At 33.6% G+C, this 15441-nt stretch overlaps 1 protein-coding gene across 1 annotated transcript; it reads right to left on the reverse strand.

Moving 5' to 3' along the window:
• On the reverse strand, positions 1–15441 carry LOC143055828 (peroxisomal membrane protein PEX13-like). Its single transcript, XM_076228882.1, has 4 exons — positions 15282–15441; positions 2779–3509; positions 2129–2251; positions 1–1560 (listed from the first exon to the last, which is right to left on the reverse strand). The coding sequence occupies exons 1-4, from the start codon at positions 15362–15364 to the stop codon at positions 1166–1168; spliced, it is 1332 nt and encodes a 443-aa protein (XP_076084997.1). The 5' UTR covers positions 15365–15441; the 3' UTR covers positions 1–1165.

Consider the following 15441-nt stretch of genomic DNA (forward strand, 5'->3'; position numbering starts at 1 on the left):
TACTTTTTTGTATTTTATTTAATTTAGTAACCAGCAACCAACATTAAAGAACCATATATAGGGATCACTGTTCCTCCTGTTTTTCAACACATAACTTCTATCAACTTAATATCTTGGATATTTGATATATTAACACATACACTTTTATTCAGTTGGTTAATAAATGTATTAAGAAATGGGTGTTTTTATAATGGCTCTGTTATATGTCCACGGGTCAGTAATAATGGCCTCGGATGTCTGTAATGGCCCTCGGCGTTGCCTCGGGCCATGACAGACTTCCTCGACCATTATAACAGACCTTGGGCATATAACAGGGCCATTATAAAAACACCCATTCATTAATACTATAGTAATTCTTCCTATACCATTTGACAAAGATATTAACCAGATGTGAACAGATTCTTCTACAGAAATGAGTTTTATATATGTGCATCATATTTCAATATTTGATCAAACAACCTTGGGTTTCCTTTACCAAGATAGATTTGCTAATTTGGCTCAAAGAGGTCTCACATTTTTAATTCAAAATTTTCCCATACTTGCAAAGACTCTTATTTTCAATTCTCCTTCACTTGAATTTAATCCGAAATCCTTAGAATCAAAGTGCTTTTAAGCACCAAAGGACACAGATTATTTTCAATTTGCACTATGAAATTAAAATATAAATCATTGAATTGTATTAAGCTAAATGGAGCACAATTGAAGCAGAATATTCTTAATTGTTCATAATTGTAGTTGTACTAGAAACTATTTTCTTAGAGCAGAAAGATACATACACCAATCAGAAATTTATTATTAGTTTTCCTTACAATTATTTTAATCGTTGTTTTTGCATTAATCAGATAATCATCTTTAGCTTAAACTTATTTTAAAAAAAAATATATAGCAGAAAAAACAATTAAATATCGTTAACTGTCGACAAAATTAAGAAAAAAACATGTGTTTAGCATATACAACACTAGCATCTCACATTTTTAACAGGTTTTACCTGTCAACCACTTTTTCCTCTTTGTATTTTGTAAAGAAAATCAATGTTTTTAATTCTAATCTAATCTGTATTTAGTCCAAGAAAGACAGTATTTCATATCATAAAGATAAATCATTAAAATAATAATATATAAAAAATCACAGTAATCTGAATATACAAAATATTGTTAAATTGGATTTAATCTTGGCACTTGTCGACTATGTCATATGCTTCCATTTCAGAAGTATTGTCCATATTACCAGACGTATTGTCCACATTACCAAAAACATTATCCAGCACTTGATTATCGCTGCTGTTTATCTGTGGGTTCTCTGTAGGAACATTCTCAAGGTTGTCATTTACACAATTTAATGATGAATTTTGTGCTGTACTGCAGCAACTTTTGGGAGTAGTGTTTTCTTTACTGCAACAACTCTTTGTGACAGTATTTTGTGCTGCTTCCATAGCAACCTGATTTACTTTTCTAGTGCCTTGTCTTTTTCCTAAAACTTTCACATAATTACCAGGAATTATTCCTGTTTTTTGTCCATCAACACTTGCAAGAAGCCAGCCCTTAATCCTTGGCTGTATTTCTGAAATTAAAATGGCTATATTTGACAATGTCAACTAATATATGCGAATTATTCATAGTCAATAAACTATGACTAAAGGTACAGGGCCAAATACTAACTAACTAATTATGAAATCTCATAAAGTATTTAGTAAACTTAATAGACCATAGCGAAGCAAATTAATCATCATGGAAATGAGACGTGCTAATGCTTCTATAACAGGCTACCATGTATCATTGACCCACTGTCATCTACCACTAATGGTTCCCTTAAACTGAGCTAATTACAACCTTATACTTTATAATTGCATGAATTAATTTTTGGTAAAATTTTGAAATGTTCCTCTAGTCTAACTTTTGATTAATCTGACTATGGATAGCCTCAACTGATACACAACATTGACAAAAGAAAAGGTTCATGCAAACTTCCATAACAAACACATTTAATGTGTATTGAGATTTGATGTAATTTCAAATATTAAATGGAACCAACTTACTTTTAAGATCAAAATTACCATTAACTTACATCAATCATATAACTATAAATGAGTACAGTAACAATCAACTTAATCTTTGTAATGTATTCCTACCTTTTGGTGCCACTTTGATTTCTTGACCTACAGAAAAGGACAATTCTCCTTCATTTTCTGATTTGTAATCATACTGTGCTGTGGCAACAAAATGGTCATCTTCTCCAGTCATCCATTGCTTGCCTAGAAAAGATACATGTTATGATGTATATTACATTCAGTGTCTTTTTAAAAATGAAAATCTTATGATCAGAAACAAGCTTCTGTCCAAGAACATTATTAAAATTTCAAAAACTTTAACAACAGAGTGAATATTTGTGGATGCCACTGAGGACGGAATGTAGGATTGTTTTTTCTTGCTTCTGTCACAGGCTCATCAAAAACAGTTCCATATGATCATTTCCATACTGAAGGTACCATCCATTTACCATTGGTAGATAAAATTAAACATTTCATGTATTAAGTATAGGAAGGCAATTTTGAATTGGTATACTTAACAGTCAGCTGATCAAAAGAAAATAACTCTAAATGTGAAATATTACCTACCACAATGACATCATTGTTTTTTTGAGAAAATATTTTAAAATTTTATTCACAGCTGCATTGAGAAAAAGATATATTACTTATTTAATGTAGTGACAAAACCAAAATATGAAGCATAATTTCTTACACCGATTTAAGTTTCAGTTTAACATATAATAAATTAATACCTGGTGTTTGTGTTACACTTGAAATCAATCTCCAAATAAGGTATGGACCACCCATAATAATGGCAAGGAACATCATAATAGGCCAGGTGCTCTTCTTTGGGCTGTCTCCATCTCCTGCAAGTGGAATTGTTGATGCTGCTGCCTGACTCCATGCTTCATCAGTTTCCATATTTGGTCGTAGTCGTAACAGAACCAAAACTTTTCTGTATAAATATCTGATGAATTTGAAAAGTGCAAAAGCAGAAAATACAGAAGATAACTGATGTTTCAATCTTGAGAAATTGTCTGCTACACCAACGACTGCACGGAATGAATTATATACAGCTTGAAACGTAGAATCTAACATCATACTAACTGATGTGAAGGCATTGACAATACTCTCCACAGACTGAAATGCTTGTCGAGAATTCTCCTCAGCTTGTCTGGCAAATCCATTGTACTCTCCTCCATTACCATATGATCCATACTGTCCCCCATATCCACCATACATACCCCCACTGGAATATGGACTCATTCCTCCATACCCACCCCCATACATACTACCACCACCATACATCCCCATACTGCTGTAAGGACTAGAATAACCACCACCATACGGTGAGGAGAATCGGCTGTAATTTGACTGTTGTGATGGACGAGCAGGGACAGGAGGGGGTGGTCCAGCACCTCCAGCCGCCGATGGCTGACAGCATGGTGGTAGGCCTCCTCCTGCACCAGAATTCAAAGGTGATCTGGAAAAAATTGTATCAACTTTAGTTATTTATTTCATGATGTAGGTTTCTTATAGTCAATCTAAAAGACACATCAGTAATGTAGTGATCTATAAAGTTTTGCTTACAGTTGCAGATCCACAAATTTTCATAAGGGGGGCACTGACTGCCTAAGAGGAGGCTCGCTCCAGTCATGCTTCATTGATTCCCTATATAATCAACCAATTTTTTCCCCAAAAGGGGGACTCATGTATGGCCAGATACTGAGTTAATGTATAGATGCAAAAAATGATTCGGCTGCTTTATACATGTACAACATCTATGATCAAAGTAAGCTGGTATAGATTTACTGCTGTATGGAAAAGAAGAGATATGGATGTGTTTCCTTTAAAAAGCTTCCCAATCATTTTCTGCATATACATGACTTCATTATCTGACAATACATGTACAAACCTCAACAGTAAGAAAAACTCTAGACATTCTCAATAAATCTATACAAACAGTGTACAATCTGCTCAGAAATTATAATATGGTCTACCTTTACTAGTAGTGAAGAAAAGAAAATAGTTCAATTAATTGGAAGAGACTGCTATTCAATGTTTACATATTTTTAAAACAAGAAAGTGATAGGTACCCTCATCATGCTAATGGTTTTAAAAGGTCATCAAAAATGTATAAGCTCAATATTTTTGTCACATGGTATTGTGATATGCTGGTATTTCTATTTTTTATTCAGTTGTCCTGTTTCTGATTCAACAATATCAAAAGCATATCAAACACCCAGGTCAGGGGGTAGCTTACGTTGAGGCAACAAACCGTGGCCTCGGTAAAAAAATTTTCCTTCACTGTATTTTCTTTTAAATGATTATTGCAGCAAACTGGCTACTAAACAATAATGTAGCAACTTGTTATGTCTTGTTGGCATGGTTATTGATTCATACCCTTTAGGAATTATTCAAGACTTATGGGAACATTTGAATTAATTGTCCCTCCTCTACTTGGAAATACCCTTTATGGTAGTTTTCTGTAATTCAAGTTTGTCAGAGTAAAAGGAAATCGACAAAAGACTTATTTTGTCCTACCCCATTGTAAGTGAAAACAGTGAGTAGAAAAGACAAGGATGCAACTCACGAGTCACCCGATCAAATCACTTTACCATTGAATTAGGCCAATAAGTTAATTTTGTGACAGAATAATTTCTAGTATATGAGGGACTGGGTGAGGTTTTAAGAAAACAGAAAATCGGCCCTGAAATTAATTTAAATTTAAAGAATATGGATTTAAAATGGTGCTAAATTGTAAAATAAAGGAAAATCAAATTATGGGCGACAATGATTAAAAAATGAATTTTTGATAATCCCATTCTAAGCATTCAAACCCTTCATTTATAACCGTTGACATGTTCCCCTACAACTATGTTCATTGACTTTGGTACTAAACAAAACAAAATATGCATTTATATATTATAGTGTAAATGTTGTGGTTCTCAAGTTTTATTCTCGCTATTTTAAATACCTAGTACGTTTTCATAAGCAGGGAATTTAAAATATTTAAAGAAATCACTAATTCCAGAGAAATATGTCTGTAAGTTAATACATAAAGTCAGTTTATATATAAAAAAATCAACCAAATACTGTTCATTTATAATGAAGACTTCAGAATAAAGTAAATGTTAGTTATTCGCCGGTTATCATGTTCAACGAGAATGAAAAAAAAAGTTAACCAGATGCTCCGCAGGGCACAGCTTTATACGACCACAGAGGTTGAACCCTGAACAGTTGGGGCAAGTATAGACACAACATTCAAGCTGGATACAGCTCTAAATTTGGATTGTGATTAAATAGTTGACACAGCATAGGTTTCTGACACAAAATGAATGTGGTCTAATGAACTTAAAATTATTTTTTTGCCTTTGAGCAATTCACTATGCTGTTGAATAATCCTCTCAAAAAAATGTTTGAAGAAATTTTCTTTTTATTTATGAAATCTGAAATGAGAAAAATTTTACCCCCCCACCCCACCATTTTTTTTTCACATCCCCCTTTCCCTTTTTCCAAAACTGATCTCAATTCAAATTTCTAATGGAGTTTGCAACAATAACTACTCATTTAAATACATCATAAAATATTAAAATGTAACAAAAGGTGCTTGTTATCACTGAATGGTAAAGATTGTTTTAATTTATCAGTTGGTAGTAAAAGTGAATAGACATTGTATATTGTATAAAACAATGATTTAAGTTGACTCAACTACTATTCTGGACCAAGAAAGATAACTCCAATCAATTGAAAATTTCTTGCTATTGCACAATATTGTGCAATTAGATATTTCTGGCTATTGCACAAAATTGTGCAATTGAAGATTTCTTGCTATTGCGCAATACTGAGCAATTGAAAATTTCTTGCTATTGCACAATACTGTGCAATTGAAGATTTCTTGCTATTGCTGAATACTATGCAATTGAAAATTTCTTGCTTTTGCACAATACTTAATATAATAATTTTGGATCCTGATTTGAACCAACTTGAAAACTGGGCCCATAAACAAAAATCTAAGTACATGTTTAGATTCAGCATATCAAAAAAGCCCAAGAATTCAATTTTTGTTAAAATCAAATTTAGTTTAATTTTGGACCCTTTGGACTTTAATGTAGACCAATTTGAAAACGGGACCAAAAATTAAGAATCTACATACACAGTTAGATTTGGCATATCAAAGAACCCCTATTATTCAATTTTTGATGAAATCAAACAAAGTTTAATTTTGGACCCCGATTTGGACCAACTTGAAAACTGGGCCAATAATCAAAAATCTAAGTACATTTTTAGATTCAACATATTAAAGAACCCCAAGGATTCAATTTTTGTTAAAATCAAACTAAGTTTAATTTTGGACCCTTTGGACCTTTATGTAGACCAATTTGAAAACGGGACCAAAAATTAAGAATCTACATACACAGTTAGATTTAGCATATCAAAGAACCCCAATTATTCAATTTTTGATGAAATCAAACAAAGTTCAATTTTGGACCCTTTGGGCCCCTTATTCCTAAACTGTTGGGACCAAACTCCCAAAATTAAACCCAACCTTCCTTTTATGGTCATAAACCTTGTGTTTAAATTTCATAGATTTCTATTTACTTATACTTAAGTTATGGTGCGAAAACCAAGAATAATGCTTATTTGGGCCCCTTTATGGCCCCTAATTCCTAAACTGTTGGGACCTCAACTCCCAAAATCAATTCTAACCTTCCTTTTGTGGTCATAAACCTTGTGTTTAAATTTCACTGATTTCTATTTACTTATACTAAAGTTTAATATTGGGCGAAAACCAAGAATAATGCTTATTTGGGCCCTTTTTTGGCCCCTAATTCCTAAACTGTTGGAACCAAAACTCCCAAAATCAATCCCAACCTTCCTTTTGTGGTCATAAACCTTGTGTCAAAATTTCATAGATTTCTATTCACTTAAACTATAGTTATAGTGCGAAAACCAAGAAAATGCTTATTTGGGCCCTTTTTTGCCCCTAATTCCTAAAATGTTGGGACCAAAACTCCCAAAATCAATCCCAATCTTCCTTTTGTGGTCATAAACCTTGTGTCAAAATTTCATCGATTTCTATTCACTTTTACTTAAGTTAGAGTGCGAAAACTAAAAGTATTTGGACGACGACGCCAACGTGATAGCAATATACGACGAAAAATTAAAATTTTTGCGGTCGTATAAAAATCATTCAATATGTAATTTCAAGACCTTCAAAGGAATACACCATTAAAACAAGTGCCATGCTACACTTTACATGTAGCATATGTTTTTCTCGTAGTTTATCCTGAAATTCATTTGTTCAATGCAGCTGTCATTTTGTGGTGATTATATATATAATTCGTTGATTCGTGACCTATGACCAAATAAATGATCATCACATAACTTATTACAAAAAAACCTTAATATTTGCGTTTTTTTTTCTGTATTGAACATTTTGTATAGGTTTCTTGTATCCACCGAGTAAGGTCATGATTTCTTGTGATAATACGTGTGAGGTACAGCCAACTATATTAGAGTGTACTACGGCTTGGGAGCCATTAGGCATTTGAGCTGGCTCTCTGCTGGGAACAGTATGTCAATATATATATGTTCCTGCTTTCTGTAACTGCTAAATTGTAAAAACCTCTATAGCTTCAGGGGGGGCGCAACTGACCCCCTGCCTCAGTATAAACAGAAGGCAAGCTACGCCACTGCAGGTAAATACATATATTAACATACAAAATGAAAGTATAAATTTGGTGAAATTGTAGAATCAGAAGTTTTGAATTAAAAGTTTCTTGTACCTAATATTGTAAGAAATTATTACCGATGATTATTTGATATCATGTAAAAATATTTTACTGTGCCATCTTTCTGCTTAGCAGTTACAAGTACATGTATAACAATCTGAATAAAATACAGATCACTATCCAAGATTTTCATCTTGTATTGTTCAATCTATTTAAAGTTATATTGTACCATTCAATAAATACAATAGCTATTATTCTTTGTGTAGTTTATTCACTGGGACCTTTGAATTTCTTCTAAGAGAAATCCATCACTTTTTAAAATTATCAAATTTTCTTGAGTAAAAGAAATATCTGTTGAATAAATGAAAATACATGTTTTAACTCAAACAAATGCATGTGATGTTGTATTTTGAAAATGGTAAAATTCATCATTTATGGGCAATTGCTCCTATAAGAACAGTCTGACAGTTTTGATGTAAAATAACAAAAGGTAGAGCTTCAAATTTTGAATAATTTTGCAATGTCAGATTTTCTTTTTTAAGAGCGGTTTTCCAAATAATAGGTCAATCCTTTCATTTCTAAAAAAGGTAATTGCAATTTCATGTTGGTCAGAACAATAGTAAGGGCAAATTCAATGTCAGTCTGGTCAAGTTTTCTTACTCATAAAATTATTTATTTAGTTTAATTTTATTTCTTATACCATTGTATACATGTATTCATTATAAATGAAATGTTATAATCAACCTTGGTACAAAATCTGCAGTAAACCCTTCCAAAAATGGAAAGACTATTAAATTTTTACCAGATGATAATTCATTCTTTGAGCGTAATGTTGTCATTTACCTAAATGTTTGCGCCATGTTAACAGATATCTTGAAATCCAAAGTCTATATTTTCATCACTTACAATTGGGATATAATGTACAGCGCAACCTGTGTTATCTGACACACTGAGGGACCAGAAAATAATGTTGGATTCAGCACAGGTTTTTCTGCAATGATAGGCATATTTTGGGACCATGAAAATGGGTTGGTTAAAGCAGGATGTTAGAATACTCAGGTGTCGGATTAGGCAGGTTACATTGTATATATTTTGAGGTATAATAACCATAAATATCTAGAAAGGCTATTTTATTTGACTAATCGCTGTAAAGCATCAAAGCCAAAACTATTATAGCCTTTCAAGATGTCATAATTATATTTGGACTTGATTAAACCCAGAACTTGTTAATTATTCCTGCCTCTACTGGACATGTCCAAGAACAAATATAAGTTTCTACCTGATTGCTGAAGGAATATATCAATTAATGAGAATGGTACATTTTTTGCGGAAGTCTTTTTAGTTTTTATCACAGAACACCATAGAATACCCTAAAAATTAGATATCAGCTTAACAAATTACTTCATTAATCACTTTGACAACAACTTCAATTAAATGTTCCATTTTGATTATTTTTTTTGTAACAACTCTTATCATAAAATTAATAAAAAAGTTACTAAAAAAAAAAACACCTGATAATATAAAAATAAATTTAACAAATAACTACATAATGCATCTAAACATTTTCAAAAATGAATTAAAAATTACAAAAAAGATTCAAATGTATTTAAAATATAATTGTCACAAATATAAATAATCTTTGTATATTATGGTTTAAATAGCTAGGGGTTTTCGGTATGATCCATTGGCCACCAGTTGGGGGGCGTAGTAGCGTTAGTAAGTCAACCCTAAATAAAACAAGAGTGCACACGCTGAAATGTCTCGCCTTCTATACTAATCATTGATATTATGTTGATAGTCCTAAGTATAAAGCTAAGCTTTATTACAACTGTCACATAAACTTAACATTAACCAAGATAACTAAACAAAGACCAATGAACCTTGAAAAAGAGGTCCAGGTCAGATGAACCATGCCAGGCAGACAGGTACAGCTAACAATGCTTCTATACAACATATATAGTTGACACATTACTTATAGTTTAAGAAAAATAGACCAAAACACAAAAACTTAACACTGTGCAATGAACCGTGAAAATGAGGTCACGGTTAAATAAAACCTGCTCGACTGACATAAAGATCATAAAATATTTCCATACACCAAATATAGTTGACCTATGGCATATAGCATTAGATAAAAAGACCAAAACTCAAAAACTTAACTTTGACCACTGAACCATGAAAATGAGGTCAAGGTCACATGACATCTGCCTGCTAGACATGTACACTTAACAATCATTCCATACAACAAATATAGTAGACCTATAGCATATGGAATGAGAAAAACAGACCAAAACACAAAAATTTAACTATAACCACTGAACCATGAAAATGAGGTCAAGGTCAGATGACACCTGCCAGTTGGACATGTACACCTTACAGTCCTTCCATACACCGAATATACTAGCCCTATTGCTTATAGTATCTGAGATATGGACTTGACCACCAAAACTTAACCTTGTTCACTGATCCATGAAATGAGGCCGAGGTCAAGTGAAAACTGTCTGACAGACACGAGGACCTTGCAAGGTACGCACATATCAAATATAGTTATCCTATTACTTATAATAAGAGAGAATTCAACATTACAAAAAATTTGAACTTTTTTTTCAAGTGGTCACTGAACCATGAAAATGAGGTCAAGGACATTGGACATGTGACTGACGGAAACTTTGTAACATGAAGCATTTATATACAAAGTATGAAGCATCCAGGTCTTCCACCTTCTAAAATATAAAGCTTTTAAGAAGTGAGCTAACGCCGCCGCCGGATCACTATCCCTATGTCGAGCTTTCTGCAACAAAAGTTGCAGGCTCGACAAAAATTAAATTTATTTGAATAATAAATATCAAATTATAAAAAAAAAATGAACAATATCACGATAATAATGTCTGAAGTATTATTATTTCAAAGTTCTGTGGTAAATTTTGGGTGTTCTGTGGCGTTCTGTAGTATTCTGTGGTAAAAAGACGCTCCCCATTTTTTGGAATCTTCCAAGGATTTGTATACTATAGTTTATACAAGAGGGTAGTTATGCCCTTTACTGTCAGGTGTCAAATTGATTAAAATATTATTCATGTGATTCATCAAAATATCCTTCTTGTGATTCGTTAGAGGTTAATGTGATTCATCAAAGTATCCTTATTGTGATTCATTAGAGGTTAATGTGATTCATCAAAATATCCTTATTGTGATTCGCTAGAGGTTAACGTGATTCATCAAAATATCCTTATTGTGATTCGCTAGAGGTTAATGTGATTCATCAAAATATCCTTATTGTGATTCGCTAGAGGTTAACGTGATTCATCAAAATATCCTTATTGTGATTCATTAGAGGTTAACGTGATTCATCAAAATATCCTTATTGTGATTCGCTAGAGGTTAACGTGATTCATCAAAATATCCTTATTGTGATTCGCTAGAGGTTAACGTGATTCATCAAAATATCCTTATTGTGATTCATTAGAGGTTAATGTGATTCATCAAAATATCCTTATTGTGCTTCGCTAGAGGTTAACGTGATTCATCAAAATATCCTTATTGTGTTTCATTAGAGGTTTATTTTAACAGAATTTTTCGAAATGTGATGCATTAAAATCAGTAGATATTTTTATCTTCTAAAAGAAAGGATACATTTCATTAGCATACACCAAAAATTACCGTTAACGTCATTTGGCAAGAATTTTTACTGTTATTCATCATGAAGGTATCCACATTACAACCCTTAACAAATCCTAAACAACCAGAGGGCAGTGCACAGGGGTTTGTTTCAATTTGTCGGGTTTACTACATTGTATTCATACGAACCCCGAAAATATCAGGGAACAAACCACCAATTGGTGGATTATACTTCAATTGACGTATAATCCGCCAATTGACATATAATGGTATAGACCAATTGGTGTATAATTCTTTGTTTTTCAAAACAAATTATTCCACCAAAATGGAGCATTGTTTTCTTAAAACCATATTATGGTATGAAAACTTGTCAAACATTCCTAGCTTAGTATTGTAACATAACATATTGCATTAAATCAATAATTATATTTGAAGTTTCTTCTATTGTTATCTTGTCAATTCTTGATTGGCAAATTTACCTGTAATCACCTGTCAATGGACATCATTACTGTCTGCCAGTGGCGTAGCTACATCTTTTTGACGTGTAGGCCCGAACCTCGGCAAGGAGTATAAGGACCTGTCGGTAGTGGGTCCAAGTGGGGAGTTTGTTTTTTTTTTGGGGGGGGGGGAACCCCGACAGCTACACTGTGTATTTTTCTGCAATTAACAAACGGTATCGGATTTTGTTTCACAATTACTTTTTTTTCATAAATTGACATCCTGTCTTCTCCTTTTTTTGCCAAGTTGCTCATCCTATCTTTTTTTAAACTCAAAACTCCTGTCCTGCTTATTTTTTTTTCATAATTAAAGTTAATTAACGATTTTTTTGTCTATAGAATGCTTGGCCCCACAGCCCCTTTTGCATTTCTTTGAACAAAAGAAAAGTACACAAAATTCAAAATAGATTCAGATTTTTAGTACATGTGTATTACAGAAACTGAACAAATATATATATATATATATAGCAAAAGTAGCTAGCGAACAAAGACTGCCATTTCTAGATATTTTAATATTAAAGAATGGAACAACCTTAACCACAGATATATATTATAAGAAGACGGACACCCACCAATACCTGAATTTTCATTCCTGTCATCCTTCACATACGAAAAGAAACATCCCGTTTTGTCTAGCACGACGTGTATGTACAATTGTGAGTGATGATTTCACGAAGGAATTACGTTTGAATGAACTAAAGGTGTTTTTGAAAGAACAAAACTATCCAAACCCACTAATAGAAAAGGGAATAGAAAAGGCAAAAGCAATACCAATGACGGAACTCAGGTCCACAGCACGTAAAGAGAGTAATACAGAACTTATCCCGTTTGTTAGCACTCATAACCCGTACAATCCTGACATATTCAAAGTCATAAAAGCAAGTTTGCCAGTTTTACAAAAAAAAGAAAAAATTAAAAAAGCTTTTCCCTACAGAAAAATTCCTGAAATGTAAAAGACAGCCTTTAAATCTTAAAAAGATTTTAACAAGGGCTAAGTTTTATGACCCAAATGGAATACAATACAACGTTTCAAAATGTAATGACCCTAGATGTGGTCTTTGTGAATATATGGCAACCGGCCCGCAAATAACATTGAAAAACGGCCAAACCATTGTTCCAAATGCAGACATGAATTGCAAAACGGTAAACTTTATTTACTGTATTGCATGCAGCACTTGCAAGGAATGGCACATCGGACAGACTGGTAACTCAATTTGTCAAAGAGTTCGTGTTCACAGACAATAGATACGAGATCCATCCACACTTTATAAAGGACTTTCAGCCAAAATTAAACGGATCTACGTAAACACGTTTGATTTATCTCCCCTTACCATTATTGTAACGTTATAAACGTTACCTTAGGCAGTGTCGTCAAGGACATTGTTAAAACGTCGCCTGAAGATTGCCCGAAGGCATGAAAGCGCTAGTGACAATATTTTAACGAACTGTTATTATTTCATGTGAAATGTAGTTTGCAAATTTAAAAATATTATTATACGATATAATTCTTCGCATACTATATTACAAGCCATGGAAGAAAGAAGTACACGGCTGATTAGCATTTAACCATTTCTTTTTATTTTATTTTCATTTAAATATTTTTTTATCAAAATTCAAGTGTACGCCCAGGTGTTTTGACGTAAACGTAGCTACGCGCCTGTCTGCAGTCATGTGATCATGAGTACAACTCCAGAGCTCTTTGTTAATACTTAACTTTCATTATCAAAAGTCTATATTGGAGTCGACTAGGCAACTCAAAATCGAGGACAAATGAGCAACAGGAACTTTGCCAGGAAACCATTGACCAACTCATGGGAGACTGCACACAAGAACAAGCAATATCGTTTACAGATGGATCATGCCTAGGGAACCCAGGACCCTGTGGAGCAGGTGCAATTATCTATGCTGAACACATTAAACCTGCTGCCAGATTACATAGACCTGTGGCACAAAGAGGATCCATCCTTCTGGCGGAACTCATAGCAATTCTCATGGTCCTAGAATACTGCATTACAGAAAACATTTACAATGCAATACAAATAATCAAAATTTTCTCTGACAGTCAAAGCGCCGTGGGATTACTTACACTGAACTGGGCCCCAAACAGCTACATCTCCGTAATAAGAGAAATAAAAGAAAATATTGAACATCTTAGACAAAAAGGACTCAATGTAATTGTAGCATGGACACCAGGACATGCCAACATAGTTGGTAATGATGAGGCTGACATCCTTGCAAAAACAGCGGCAGAGGAAGCAAAAGAATTACCACCGGAAAATAACGTCATAACACTACAGGACGTCAAACAAGCAGCATACAAAAGTACAGGAAATAAATGGCAGAGAAGATGGGAAATATCTGAGAGAGGCAGGGACCTTTATGAAAAAATACCAACTACAAAACACTCAATTATGTATGACTTCCCAACTAAAAGACATTTCAGTATATTCGCCCAACTAAGAACTGGCTATACAGAACTGAATTACTACAAGAACCGAGTAGGCCAAACCAACGCCATAGAGTCATGCAACTGTGGAGCACCTGAAACGCCTCAACATTTCCTTCTGGAGTGTCCCTACTATGAAGAAGAACGAGAAGATATGCTACACCAAATATCCAAAGAGGTCGGGTCAGAAACTTGAATTTAGCTACTATGCTAACAAGACTGGACGGCGAAAACACAGAGGAGACAAAAGCCAAATTACAAACAGTGGCACATATTACATTGACAGAACGGGCAGATTTAATACTGCTGTTCCTCAATCCTAATCTTAACCAGCGCATACCAAATTTAAAGCACAGAGAAGAAAATACATCGAGGAAAACGCACCAGAGAGGAAAACCGCACATTGGGACAATTCGTGCCAACAGGCCTTAAGATTGAAGATTGAAGAAGTCAATCATGGTCAATAGCACAAATGTTTCAACAAAAGAATTGTTGTACACATGCATTTTCAAGAGATGCAGCAGGCTTTGACAAAACTGACTTTTAGAAGACTCAATAAGGGTCATGAAATAGGTTGCAAGTTGCAAAATCATGCTCCTATCTCAAACTAGCATTTAATTACAAAAATCTTGCATTATACATCAATTGGTCTATACCAATATACCTCAATTGGTGGATTATACGTCAATTGAGGTATAATCCACCAATTGGTGGTTATTCCTGACCTGTTGGGCGGAGGCCGAGTAATTCTAAATTGTATTTTTTCAAGTTTTAAAGGAAAACCAATAATGTGATCATAAACATCACAATGTCATAATATTGAACATGTTAAATATATAGAAGAAGATGATATACGAAAATGTTTGTGACTCGATTGATAGATAAGAGTTGTTTTTCGGTCAAAATGTAGGATGTAAGATTGTACAACAATTGCTAAAAATAATAGTTTGACATGAACTTACCCTGACATATTATTTAAAGGAATACTTCCAGCATTTTGTTGGTTCACACCTGCAATTTCCCAGGGTTTAGGAGGTGCTGCCATGCCCCCATGGGTTGAAACGGGTGGTTGAGAAAGTTGATAATTTTGGGACGAGTGTGAAATGTAAAAATAAGTCAGTG

The sequence above is a fragment of the Mytilus galloprovincialis genome, chromosome 1 (genome assembly GCF_965363235.1).
Source record: "Mytilus galloprovincialis chromosome 1, xbMytGall1.hap1.1, whole genome shotgun sequence".
NCBI classification, from domain to species: Eukaryota; Metazoa; Mollusca; class Bivalvia; order Mytilida; family Mytilidae; genus Mytilus; species Mytilus galloprovincialis.